This window comes from Periophthalmus magnuspinnatus, chromosome 2 (assembly GCF_009829125.3).
Source record: "Periophthalmus magnuspinnatus isolate fPerMag1 chromosome 2, fPerMag1.2.pri, whole genome shotgun sequence".
In the NCBI taxonomy this organism is placed as follows: domain Eukaryota; kingdom Metazoa; phylum Chordata; class Actinopteri; order Gobiiformes; family Gobiidae; genus Periophthalmus; species Periophthalmus magnuspinnatus.
Window position 1 is genome coordinate 15,592,847 of NC_047127.1, and position 14,486 is coordinate 15,607,332.

General features: G+C 41.8%; 1 protein-coding gene across 1 annotated transcript; it reads left to right on the plus strand.

Moving 5' to 3' along the window:
- Positions 1-1,558: 1,558 nt before the first annotated feature.
- On the plus strand, positions 1,559-9,758 carry pudp (pseudouridine 5'-phosphatase). The gene is made up of 4 exons (XM_033978806.2): positions 1,559-1,643; positions 4,415-4,633; positions 6,167-6,396; positions 8,888-9,758. Exons 1-4 carry the CDS (start codon positions 1,574-1,576, stop codon positions 9,062-9,064), a joined length of 696 nt encoding a protein of 231 aa, XP_033834697.1. The 5' UTR covers positions 1,559-1,573; the 3' UTR covers positions 9,065-9,758.
- Positions 9,759-14,486: the final 4,728 nt, after the last annotated feature.

The following is a 14,486-nucleotide window of genomic DNA, read 5'->3' on the forward strand; positions in this document are numbered from 1 at the left end:
ACCATCCCAACTGTGAAATACGGGGGTGGCAGCACAGCATCATGTTGTGTTTTTTTTTTTTTTTTGCTGCAGGAGAGACTGGTGCACTTCACAATATAGATGACATCAAGAGGAAAGAACATTATGTGAAAATACTGAAGCAACATCTCAAGACATCAGCCAGCTTGGGCTATGGTGCGAAGTATACTGCCCAACTGGTTACAAAGTGGCTTAAGGATAACAAAGTCAATGTTTTGGAGTGGTCATCACAAAGTCTGATTTCATGTCAGACAGTGAAAAAAGCATATGTGTCTGTTTATATAGTGTATGTAAACTTCTGGTTTCAACAGTAGCGGGTGAAGGTGATTCAGTCCCGCTGAGCCAAAGACATTGGGTTAAAAAGTGTGAGTCTAACCCGCAGCCCTTCTGTCCAGTCTCAGGTGGTGAAGAGCCCTTCACCTGTTTGCAGCTGTGCCTCTGTGCAGTGCCCTGTGCACTGGCCCAGGAGGATGAGCTTCATGGGACAAAGGACCCGAAATCATCCTTATTTTGAATGAGCACACACAGGCTGCTTAAGAAGGTGCTATTACACGTACGATTTATTTACTGAATGTGTGGGCTTTGGTCAGTGGCAGATAGCACTTTTTTTCATAGTTTGGCCGGGGGTGCGACTTATATGTGAAATTATTAAAATATATAATTTCACATTGTAAAATCACAAATTCTGCGATAAAGAATACACTTATGTTTGAGTTGTCCATGACTGTCGAAGTCGACTCAACCTCTGTCAGAAATATTTACACTTAGTCAGAGGTTTTGTGCTTGCTTTCACATTTTCACCTCTCGCTTTTAGTAACTGCGCACCAATATCTGTGCACCATCTATGTTCATGTTGTCTACACGCCCTCAACTTAAACATAGTTACGTGACGCCATACTGTCTGTGTCCCCAGAAACAAGCTCAACATGTTCAAATCAAATATAGCTTTTACTGATAACAACTATTATGCTGATTTATTCTTCATTACAAAAACATTACATGGTGGTCAAGTTTATGTTAGAATTTAGTATTTTGGTTCAAGACAATTATCCAATCACAAAGCAGAATGAGCCTCAGAAGCCTCTCATTTGTGTTGCCAGTTTCAATGTTGAAATTCAGTTGGTTTAAACCTAAAAGGACTTTCTCTGATCTGAATGGTCACTACTTAAACCCCAGCACCTGCAGCCAATCATGAATAAATGCTAGTACAGCCTCTGCTGCTCAGTGAGTGAATTTTTATTTCTATCTGCAGCTTAAACACTACATTTATTAATAATTAGTTTTGAAATGAACATTAGCTCATTTTTAGTTTCCGATGACTTTTCCAGTGATGAACTTTCACAGAATGAACGCTTTACTTCCTTTTCAAGCTATTGAAAACACGACTTATATGTGTACAGTGTATTTCCCCGTATTGCATAATATTTACATTTATATTATGAAAACAAACTGAATGTGTTTTGAAATGTAGTTTTATTTTGTAGTAGTACTTTTATTGTGTTACTTCCGGGTTAGTTTTTGGTCCTTCCGCTTCCTTCAGTCTCCACAGAACAACATGTCTGAAGAGATCGTCTCTTTTAAACCCGTTTCTCATGTAATTTTCGACATGGACGGGCTTCTACTCGGTACGAAAAGGTTAACTCAACTTGAATACAAATCATATTTAAGTAGACATTCATTTTTCTTTCGTCAAATATTCAAAAATGTGCCGTAAAACTGCCACTGAACTTCGTAACTCGCCAATCCCTGTTTACAAAATATTGAATCTAAAACTAATCTGTACTTTATCTTACTTGGTCAACATTTTGCTCATATTTAATAAGATATTTAGAATTATACATTAATTACAACTAATTCGGCTTGTTATTTGTGTATTTTAATCATGCTTTTTAAGGAAAAAGTATAAAAGTTATTATTTCATATAAAGTCTTATCAATGAGTAATGAATTAACCTACGTAAAACTACTACAAGATTCAATGTAAATATTGCTAACTGTTTTTACGGTACAATTTATTAAATTTCATTCTAAGCCTTCTTAATGCTCTATAATTAAATTACACACACACAAAATGTGTGTAATTTGACACTAAATCTTAGGCGATTTTGTATATTTCCCTTGTTAATGTTAACTTAATATGACGCGTATTAATGGGCTATTAATTCATTTGTCAAAAATCTGATGTAGTATATCTCTTTCACACAGGGGGGTCTGGCGTCCCTCATCAGGAAATTGTGTAATCTGTTGGATTTAGCTGAATAAATGCATGTAGCACCCTAACTGAGAATGATCTCCTAAGATTTTAACGTTTTAATAAAAATAAAAGTATCAGAAGTGTCCATCCGTCCATCCATTTTCTTCAGCTTATCCAGGGCCGGGTCACGGGGGCAGCAATCTAAGCAGGGACTTCCAGACTTCCAGACCTCCCTCACCCCGGACATGTCCTCCAGCTCCTCCGGTGGGACCCCAAGGTGTTCCCAGGCCAGCCGAGAGACATGGTCCCTCCAGCGTGTCCTGGGTCTTCCCTGGGGCTTCCTCCCGGCGGGACATGCCTAGAAGAAGGCATCCTGAACAAATGTCCGAGCCACCTCAGCTGGCTCCTTATGACGTGTAGGAGCAGTGGCTGTACTCCAAGCTCCTCCCATGTGACCGAGCTCCTCACCCTATCCCTAAGGGTGTGCCTGGCCACCGTACGGAGGAAATCCATTTCAGCCACGTATATCCGCGGTCATTACCCAGAGCTCATGACCATAGGTGAGGGTAGGAACACAGATGGACCTGTAAATCGAGAGCTTTGCCTTTCGACTCAGCTCCTTCTTTACCACAATGGACAGATACAGCTACCGCATCACTGCAGACACTGCACTGATCCGCCTGTCAATCTCACGCTCCATTTGTCCCTCACTCGTGAACAAGACGCCGAGATAATTGAACCCCTCCACTTGAGGCAGAGACTCACCACCCACCCGGAGAGGGCAAGCCACCTTTTTCCAGTTGAGAACCACAGCCTCGGGTTTGGAGGAGCCGATTCTCATCCCAGCCGCTTCTCACTCGGCTGCAAACCACCCCCAGTTTTACTTACTGCCAGCAATGCGAGCACAGCCCCGGACCCCATACTCCCGGAGCACCTCCCCAAAGGACACCATGAGGGACACGGTCAAATGCTTTCTCCAGATCCACAAAACACATGTGGACTGGTTGGGCAAACCCATGAACCCTCGAGGACCCGATGGAGCGTATAGAGCTAGTCCAGTGTTCCACGACCGGGATGAAAACCACACTGCTCCTCCTGAATCCGAGGTTCGACTATCGGTCGGATTCTCCTCTCCAGTACCCTGGAATAGACCTTACCAGGAAGGCTCAGGAGTGTGATTCCCCTGTAATTGGAACACACCCTCCGGTCCCCCTTCTTATACAGAGGGACCACCACCCCGGTTTGCCAGTCCAGCGGTACTGTCCCCGACCGCCACACAGTGTTGTAGAGACGTGTCAGCCAAGACAGCTCCACAACATCCAGAGACTTAAGGTACTCGGGACAGATCTCATCCACCCCCGGAGCCTTGGCACCGAGGAGATTGCTAACCACCTCGGTGACTTCAGCCAGGGTGATGGTCGAGTCTGCCCCCGGGTCTGCTTCTGCCTCGAAAGATGTGACAGTGGGATTGAGGAGATCCTCAAAGTATCCCTTCCACCGCCCGCCAACATTCCCAGTCGAGGTCAGCAGCTCTCCACCTGTACTGTAAACACTGTTGGTGAAGCACTGCTTCCCTCTCCTGAGGCGTCAGACGGTTTGCCAGAATCTCTTTGAGGCCGTCCGATAGTCCTCCTCCTTGGCCTCCCCGAACTCCTCCCAACCACGAGTTTTTGCCTCCGCGACTGCACGAGCTGCGGCACGCTTGGCTTGGCGGTACTCGTCAGCTGCCTCAGGAGTCCCATGAGCCAACAAGGCTCGATAGGACTCCTTCTTCAGCGTGACGGCAAATCAGCTAAATATTTAGTTTTTATTCTGTGGTCACTTAACTGCATAAAGAAAGTTTGTATAAGTTGGCTTCAAAGCTTCAGGAGATGAAGGTTTTTATTATTTTGCACTAGAAGATATTCCCTACTACTACTACTTGTACTACAAATAATGTACTAGATTATTTCTATTAGTGACAAGGTCCATTCTCCCACTATATTTATCGACAAAAATAGGGACTTAAACCAAACCAATGGCAAAAACCTACTACTACTATTACTCCTACTACCACTACTTACCTCTCCTCTGAATTGTACTGGCTTCAACCCAGTGTAAAATGTGACAAAGCTGCTCGTCAGGAGATGCTAGAGAAAAAAAACTAGTTTGTTTTATCAACACTATCAGAATGGGAGAGCATCTGACATGTTTTTTTCCGCAGACACAGAGCGCCTGTACACAGACTCGTTCCAACAGGTGTGTTCCCGGTTCGGCCGTGAGTACACGTGGGCGCTAAAGTCAAAGGTCATGGGTCAGAGGGCACTGGATGCGGCCGAGGTCATCAGAGCTGAGCTGGACCTGCCTATATCTGCTGAGGAGCTGCTGAAGGAGACCAGAGAGATACAGGAGAGGATATTCCCCACTGCTCAACTACTGCCTGGTACTAATACTACTACTACTATTAGTATAACAATTACTACTACTAAAACTACTACTACTACTGCTACTACAGGAGAGCATATTTCCCGACACTCAACTACTGCCTGGTACTACAGCTAGTGCTAGTACTACTATTACTACTATTACTACTCCTCCTGCTCCTGTTACTTTTACTGTTACTGTTACTGACCTTCCTCTGCCTGTGGAGGAACTGCTCAGAGACACTAGAGAGATAAGGTAGACGATATTCTCTCTCAAACTGAAAACACTCTGTTCCACCTTGTGGTGTCACATGGTAATACAGTATCATCTTTGTTCTATTATTTTAGGACTCCATTAGTATTATCTTTTAAATCTAACCTGTGTCTAATTTCTAAATTCTCTGACAAATATTTCAACTGTGATTAGATTTGTGAATTAATTCAATTCATTTTCAATTCAATTCATTTTATTTTTGTAACACCCAAAATCACAACAACAGTTGTCTCGAAGGGCGTTCATGTTTTGGTTGATGGGGGAAACCGGAGTACCCGGAGGAAACCCATCCAGACACAGGGAGAAACATGCAAAACTCCACACAGAAAGGCTTGGGAGACCTGGGGATCGAACCAAACCTTCTTGCTGTGAGGCATGAGTGTTGCCACTCAGCCACCGTCCTACCTACACACAAAAACAAACAGGAAAATCAAACAACAGGAAAAATCAGACAAAACAAGAAATATCGGCCAGGCGAGGAAGAGGGAGGGGGCGGAGGAGGGCCAGGCGAGGAGGAGGAAGACCAGGCGAGGAGGAGAAAGACCCGGCGAGGAGGAGGAGAGCCGGGCGAGGAGGATGAGAGCCAGGCGAGGAGGAGAGGGAGGCGGGTGGAGGAGGGCCAGGCGGGGAGTAGAATTACATTTTAATAATATGATTCTGTTCAAAGTTCACATTTTAAACACGTCCAAGCATTGACAAAAAGACTGAAATCTGAAGTGACAAACTAATACAAGAATCACATTTCAGAACATGTTTGTACAGAAGTGAACTACGAGATCAGCAGCTTTTAAGCACAATAAGAAGATTGTGATTTTGATTAGTTTGCGATGAATAATGCAGCCCAAGTTCCTGTATATATCTAGTCTAGTCATCAGTCATTTTTCCATATGTTGATATTTTGCAGTGACATCGCACTGGGGGGGGATCTACATGTATGTCTGTGGCAGAATGTTCAACAGTTACCAGGATGACAAAATGCAAACACTAGCAAGTTGTCTAAAACTGTTGGCTAATGCTAGCTAGCTTGTGACTAATTAATTATTTCAGAGGGACTTGTTTAACAGCACAAATCAGCTCACCTGTTGTATTTACAGCTAAGTCAATTCTTTCTGGTCAGATTGTGTCAAAACAAAGCTTAGATTAAAGTCTAACTTGACTAACAGAGCTTCAGACAGAGCAGTGCCTCCATTTGGCATGACATCCTCAGGGAATATATCAATATCTAGTCAAGATAGTCTCCTTTATTTTCTTTTTAACCTGTGTCTGTTCCTGTTCTCAGGCGTGGAGCGTCTGATTCTGCACCTCAAACATCACTCTGTCCCAATGGCTGTGGCCACCAGCTCAGCCGGACTCACCTACTCCCTGAAGACCAGCCGACACCAGTCCTTCTTCTCCCTGTTCCACCATGTCGTCACGGGAGACGACCCAGAACTCAAGCGCGGAAAACCACATCCTGATCCCTTCCTCCTTTGTGCCTTCAGGTTCACTCCACCTGGCCATCCGCAGAAGGTGAGCTTGTACTTTAGTTTTCTGGCTAGGGTTGTCAGAAGTATCGAAAATCAGATAGTAATCAATACTAAAACTAGTATCAAAACTAGATACTCATTTGAGCAGGTTACATTAAATGGTAGTACAATTGTCTCTCACTGTATCACGGTTCATCTTTCGCAGCCTTGCTGTTTCGCAGATTTTTTTGTGTGCAATTTTGCAGCTTTTTTACAGTGTATGAACGTGCATTGTGTTCTGCGTCCTGATTGGCTGAGGGACTGTAGACCATTGTCCATCAGTCTCCTCCGTGCCGTGTCTCCTGTACAGTACAGAATGTGTTCAGACAAATTCACATAAATGTTGGATCGCAGTGTAACTCTGAAGTGCTGTATGTTTGCAAGTTTTCTCCCCGACAAAACCCACAATATCGATGAAACATTCTGATTCAAAACTCAGAAATGCTTTGGACTTAAGTGTTTCTCTGCACGGAAAATATACGAAGGTTTGAACTTTGAGAGTGTTTAAACAAGAGAGACATATGAGAAAATGTTAATGCCTGTCAGAGAAAAGTGTATAAAGTGTGTGGTGAGGGGTTTTACAGCCACAAAACATACAGAATAATTGTAAAAAATAAAGCTGAATACTTCACTGATTTCACCTATTGTGGGTTATTTTTAGAACGTACCCCCACGATAAACAAGGAACCACTGTACTTTCTTTTCCCATGTGTCTTTATATCTGTATAATCCCTCAGGTTCATAGTGGTCCATGGGTGTATACTAATCTATCTGTCTTATACTTGTGAAAGATACAGCTCATGATCATTCTAAAGATATTCAGGAAAGGTTCATTTCTGTCCTGTGAATGTGAATTATTAAATATCAATACCTGCTCAAATGAGTATCTAGTTTTGATAATCATTTAGTGGCAATTAGTATCTGAATTTTGATACTTTTAACAACACTACACTCAACAAGTTAATACATTATTAACCAAATAAAAGTTGAACTATGGAGACTGGAGGCTTCTAAATAGACAATATTTACAAAGAAAGTGTATTATTGTTGAAAATTCTGATATTTATTATTTTTTGGTATTTTGTTTTAATAATGCCTCTGTCTTTGTTATAAAAGGTCTTTTTGTGTTTAGAGTCTATATAGTGCAGATAACGATCACGATTAGTAGTAAAAGTAAACAAATTTCTTTTAATCTGCAAGTTTATTAGATTTTTTTTCACCAGTAGATGGCATGTGTGAAACCTGTTCCCCTGCCAGTATTCCAGTAGTGATACTGTTTTATTTTACATTCATAGTATAAAGCAAACAGTAAAATTATGATTGGCAGCCTCTTTTCTGTTAGTCTGGCCCAGGGCAGCTGTGGCTACAATTTGTAGTTTCCCACGAGGAATAAGTAATACAAGAAATTGTAAAGTGCTTTTAGAGCAATAAGAGTAATACCTGCCTCATTTATTCTCTCGCCTCTGCTCCCATCTCTTCCTCCTCCTCCTCTGTCACAACACCTTCTCTTCATGCCCCTCTCTCCTCTTTTATCTTCTCTCTCTCTCTCTCTCTCTCTCTGTCCCCCCTCTGTGTTCTCTCTTCTCTTTTCTCTTCTCTCTTTCTTTCTTTCTGTCCCCCCTCTGTCTCCCTCTCTTCTCTTTTCTCTTCTCTCTCTCTTTCTCTCTGTCCCCCCTCTGTCTCCCTCTCTCCTCTTTTCTCTTCTCTCTCTCTTTCTCTTTGTCCCCCTGTGTCTCCCTCTCTCCTCTTTTCTCTTCTCTCTCTCCTTTTCTCTGTCTCTGTCCCTCCTCTGTCTCCTTCTCTCCTCTTTTCTCTTCTCTCTGCCCCCCCTCTGTGCCCCTCTCCCCGCTTTTCTCTTCTCTGTCCCCCCTCTGTGTCCCTCTCTCCTCTTTTCTCTTCTCTCTCTCTTTCTCTCTGTCCCCCCTGTGTTCTCTCTTCTCTTTTCTCTTCTCTCTTTCTTTCTTTCTGTCCCCCCTCTGTCTCCCTCTCTTCTCTTTTCTCTTCTCTCTCTCTTTCTCTCTGTCCCCCCCTCTGTCTCCCTCTCTCCTCTTTTCTCTTCTCTCTCTCTTTCTCTTTGTCCCCCCTGTGTCTCCCTCTCTCCTCTTTTCTCTTCTCTCTCTCCTTTTCTCTTTCTCTGTCCCTCCTCTGTCTCCTTCTCTCCTCTTTTCTCTTCTCTCTGCCCCCCCTCTGTGCCCCTCTCTCCTCTTTTATCTTCTCTCTGTACCCCTCTGTGTCCCTCTCTCCTCTTTTCTCTTCTCTCTCTTTCTTTCTCTCTGTCCCCCCTGTCTCCCTCTCCCTCTTTTTTTTCTCTCTATCCCCCCTCTGTGTCCCTCTCTCCTCTTTTCTCTTCTCTCTCTTTCTCTCTGTCCCCCCTCTGTCTCCCTCTCTCCTCTTTTCTCTGTCTACCCTCTGTCTCCCTCTGTCCTCTTTTCTCTTCTCTTCTCTTCTCTCTTTTCTCTTCTGTCTGTCCTCCCTCTGTGTCCCTGTCTCTCCAGTGTCTTGTGTTTGAGGACGCTCCTCTGGGCGTCACAGCGGCTCTCTCAGCTCAGATGCAGGTCGTCATGGTACCGGACCCAAACCTGGACCGAACCCTGACCCGAGATGCTACGCTAACTCTACCTAGCATGAACCTCTTCAGACCAGAGCTCTTCGGACTGCCGCCTTTTGAATAAACCAGATGCCCTTCCAGCCTCCTCTATCCCTGTGTGTCAGATGCCCTCCCATCCCCCTATATCCCTGCTCTAGGAAACCTTTCTGCTGAGGATATCAGATACCTGCTTGTCTCCATGGAGATTTATTTTTTTGCCTGAAATGTTCCCCAGTACATTGAGCTGTGAACATAGAAAAAGATTAGTTTAATGCCATACTGTGGAACATTTCAGGCAAAGCAATAACACTGAATTAAATTTCAATTTAGTTTATTTTTGTAAAGCCCAAAATCACAACAGCAGTTTCTTTATGAAGATGATGGTTCACTTTTTCTGCGTCTGGAGGCAGAATGAATGGTTGTTTGGAGAGGGTCGAGTGGTCAGTCGTCTGAAAGTGTCAGATGGATATTTGGCTTTAGTGACACCTGATTGATCAGGGTTAATACTAGCCTTGCAATAAATTTTGAAATAATTTTAAAGTCAACTGGTAGTAAGGGGATTGGGCGGTGTACAGCATACACTTGAGAACTGACTTTCATAATATTTGATTAAGGAAGTCCCTGCAGATGCATCGTCTCTTTTTCGTATGAAGTTAACACTAATGGAGTTGTATTTTGATGAACGGAATGAATGAATGAATTGTAATCTGGATTACAGACTATAAAACATGATAAAAGGTGTTTTATAACAAAGACAGTGGCATTAAATGAAAATTAATAAAAGATTTCATATTTTCATCAATAATGCTCTTAATAATTCACTCTTAAATATTCTCTATCTAGAAACACTGCATCACCATATTTCTGTTTTTTTCTTTATTTAAAACTAAAGATGGAGTAGTGAATAAATGAAAATTAATAAAAGATTTCATATTTTCATCAATAATGATCTTAATAATTCACTCTTAAATATTCTCTATCTAGAAACACTGCATCACCATATTTCTGTTTTGTTTTTTTTTATTTAAAACTAAAGATGGAGTAGTGGACATTTTATTATATATCTTAAATAATTGCACCTTTTGCATCTTGTGTTTATTCATATTGTGATTTTGATTACTATTACTCTGCAGTTCTCTTAAGAAATTTTCCGCAATAGAGTGCCCCTACAGCTCCCTTATGAGAATACACTGTCGGAGACCAGACTCAAACATTTTTTATTTTTTATTTTTTTTATTGAAATAAGGCAGTTTGATCACATAAAAAGAAACATATTGCCAAATATTTGGATAAAAGCTAAGTTTTCACAGGAGAACTGTCTTTGGGTCGTGTCGGCCATATTTCAAGGCTGGTTTTCTGCACAGAGAAAACAGGTGGAGATGACAGACAGCCCAAAAATACATATTTAACCATCACATGGACTTACAAAGACATTTAATGAGGTAAATATGTTACTTAGTTCTGTTTTAATAAACTATTATATAAATAAATCAGCGATATATTGGCATTCATATGTAAATATAGCAACACACTCATCCTCATGTATGGAATTATATGTAATGTATGGAATTATTATATGTAATCACCTGGCAACATGTGAACATTCTATTCAGAACATTCTATTTCCTTATGATATAGATTCTATTTGAAAGTTTATAAGTGAGGCACAAACACTGTACAAGCTCATTTCAACTCAGCACTCGAACGAGCACGCAGCGACTGAAATCAGAGCAGCAAACCTGTCCAAAAACTGGTGAGACTTTACCCTTGAAGAGAACGAACTCCTGTACAGTGAGGAATTCATCCTGATGGAGGAGCTGGGGTTAACATCCACTAACCCAGACCGTCTTGAAGAGGGTCCGTCTCCATCTTTTAAGGAGTTGGAGCAGTTAGAGTCTCAAAACCAACAGAGGTCTAAGGAGGTAGTCGAGTGGGGATGGCCTTAGTCATGGTACAACTCGAGGAGCCGGTGATAACATCCACCGATCCAGACTAGACCTCTGGACCATCTGAAAAGGTGGGCCCCACCTTTCTAACTCTTGAGAACTTGGAGAGGTAGCAGCTAGGGCCTCAAAACTATGAGAGGTCAAAGGAGGAAGACAAGCAGGGTATGGCCTTAATCATGTTCCAACTCAAAATGGCCTCTAAAGCTGCTCGGGGTTTAGACGCCAGAGAGAAACATCTGCTCTAAGAACTTGAAGACCTCAGGAAGCTTCGAGAAAGAGACAGAGAACAGCACCAGGAGGAGGAGTTAAAGCTACTGAGGAAAACAAAGATGATAATTCTCTTTCATAACACTCAGAGGAGAATGGACTGAGAGAGTCTCAGGATGTTAAACGTACCATTCAGTTACATGAGGATGACAGATGAGCTGAAACATCAGTCCAAAGACGGCGAGATTGAGGTACTGCAAAAACAGGTCATGGAAATTAAAGAGATGCTGGAGAAATTTCGAGAAGATACCTGCCAAAAATCTGAGTGGAAGACGGAAAAGCAGAGTTTCCGCAAGGACACTGCTGATCCAAAAGCCAAACTGTAGGAAAAATCTTTGGAGAATACACAGCTGACGGAGCAGAACTCTCAACTGGAGCGTGCTCTGTCCAACCTTAAAAGTGACATGTCTGCTCTGGTTCAACGCTCTAATGAACTGGAGCTAAAACAACACAAGGAGGCTGAGCAGAAGGTCCAGATGCTCCAACAAATACAAGACGTGGGCCGTGTCCCAATTCGCCAAATGCACCTTTTGAAGGCGCCCTTTGAAGTACTCCTCAAAGTGTAGTTTGAAGGAGCCAGACGAGAATCTGCCCTCCTCAGTGTAGTCTCCATCTTGCTGAAGTGGGACAGGTCTACACCACAGACTGCACTTCCACCGCTGTCTTTGAGCGTACAATACGTACATTATGTACGTTATTTTTGATTATTTATTATTTAATAGAAGAAAAGTCAAGATGTCGTCGTCACAGCTCTCTGGTGGTGGAGCGATCCAGTGCATTAGACCAGGAGCTGAGGAGTGCAGAGGTAGAGCCCTCCCTGCTCATCGAACAAAAGACAGATGTTTTAAAGACCTGTGAGGAGCTGAGAGTAGAGCGCAGGTTGAGAGATGCAGCGTCTTAGAGGAAAAGCTGAAGAGCACAGAAGAACGTCGCTCCCTGCTGGAGGAGATGAGCAGAGCGCTGGAAAAGGAGCTGGAGAAGAGAAAGGGGAAGTGGTACAGGAAGCTTCTGCGCATCTAGACCCTCTCTGAACCTACCCACTGGTCTGTACATGAACAATAAAGCATAGCAAAAAAAAAAAAGTTGTATTACAGGGTTTGAGTTTTTGTTTAATTTACACAGAAATCTATTCATGTTTTTGTTTTGTTTTGGCTCAGTTATTTTAATAATTGGTTTAATTATGTATGGTAGCTTTTTAAAATTAAAATGTATTACATTTTAACATATTACAATCCCCCACACTCTCCCCTCCCCCTCCCACCCCATACAGGTGGGCACCGGGCGAGCACAGAAACACAACTGTTACATACACAAATACACTAAGATGAACACATTCATATACATTTATACATCGCACACACACTCACGCACACACAGGCACGCAGACACACACACAGATCAGGCACAGCTCCCAAATAAAGTACACACACATTCAAGAGCATACAAGTTGACATAAACATTTATACAAATAAGCACAAACCAATGTACAATATGAAAAATAATCATAGATAAATAAATAATATATTTCCATCTTTTTAGTAGCTCTCTGTTGGTCACCATCAGCCCGTCTCCACAGAACATGTCGTCACTGATAATGTCTGGAGCGAGGCTTATCATCAAATATTATTTATGCACTACTTCCATTATAAACTTCTGTTATAGTGATTTTCTTTATAATTCATTATTTGTAATTCTATAGTTTATATAATATTACATCTGTTATATGTTTTATTATACTAATGACCTTTATGATCTTCAGGATTTTTACTTTATTATTACTTTGATTTCTGGTCTGGAGTTTGACTTACTTCCCCGTTTCCCCATAAATCGTTATATAGGTTTTAATGTATAAGTTTGACACTCTAAATGAGAAATATCTTGTAGCAGTTGTTTAAACGTGGCAAATGTTGGAGGATTATCTTTATTCAAATTAAATAAAATCAATTTTTTGGATAAATATGATATGACACGCAGTTGTTTCTGTAATAATGGATTCAAACTCGTGAAAATAGGATCCTATGTGAGATTTACAACTGTTGCATTTAGGAGACAAGTAAGAAAACATTTTACTCATCCTGAGTGGGGTCGGGTACTCTCAGGTACTCTCAGGTACTCTCAGGTACTCTCAGGTACTCTCAGGTACACTCAGGTACACTCAGGTACACTCAGGTACACTCAGGTACACTCAGGTACAGCTGTTGCGTCTACAAACCATGTTATGTCTTGTGTGTCTTGTTATGTCTTGTGTGTCTTGGTATGTGTTGTGCGTCTTGGTATGTGTTGTATGTCTTACCAACACTTGTCACTATTGTATACACTTGGTCACTATGTTTGTATGTCTTGGATGAAATAAATAAAATAATAATAAATAAAAGCCTCCACACATCAGTGAGTGCTGTCTTTCAGTTGCCTCCTTTAAAGCCTGGATTGGATTGCTCAATCCTGTTGAACTTCTATCCAAGTTATTGTCCATACAGCACTTAAATCCCCACCAATAAGTCCTCCTTTGTTAATATTATACTGACTGTACAATCTTATCATTTCTGTCATAAATATTTAAAACAGTATTTCCAGTTTCTAAAATTGTTGCATTAAGTAAGATAAATTTCCCGTCTGTGTCGTCCTGTTGTGATTTGAGTGAAAAGGATATATTTTTAGTTAGAATAGCAACTCCCCATTTATTTTGGTTATAACTTGAGTAATAGACTTGTCCAACCCAGTCTCTTTTGGGTCCTTTGTGTTCCTCACGGGACAAGTGAGTTTCTGTAGTAATGCAATATCAACCTTTTCTTTATTTAAGAATGCCATGACTCTTCTTTGTTTAGTAGAGTACCTTAGACCCCTGACATTAAATGTGACCACTTTTAATGTACTTGTCATGATGTTTAGTATACTTGTGCTGACCAAATAGATAAGTGACATAGAAAACAAAAATTGTAAAAAAGCAAGCTGAATATTTATTCCAATACTCACCTCGCCCCAGTTCTTTTCCCCGGGTCATTCCCCGTTCCTTCCCCGTTCCTTCCCCGTGCCCACCCTACCTCCCTCCTTCCCGTCCATCCCTAAGATCTCCCCCTTACCTCCCCACCACCCATAAGATTGATTTAACCGACAAAAAGTTAGAAATGAAATAGAAACAGAGACCAGAACATCACCACGGAGGCCACTAGAAAAGTTACACGATGCTTCTTTATCAGAGATGGGGTCAGGTCATATGTCTCTAGTTAATCTGCAGATGTTGCGGTGTGTTGGATAAATACAGCGGGACCTCGTCACTAACAGAAATGATCAGGG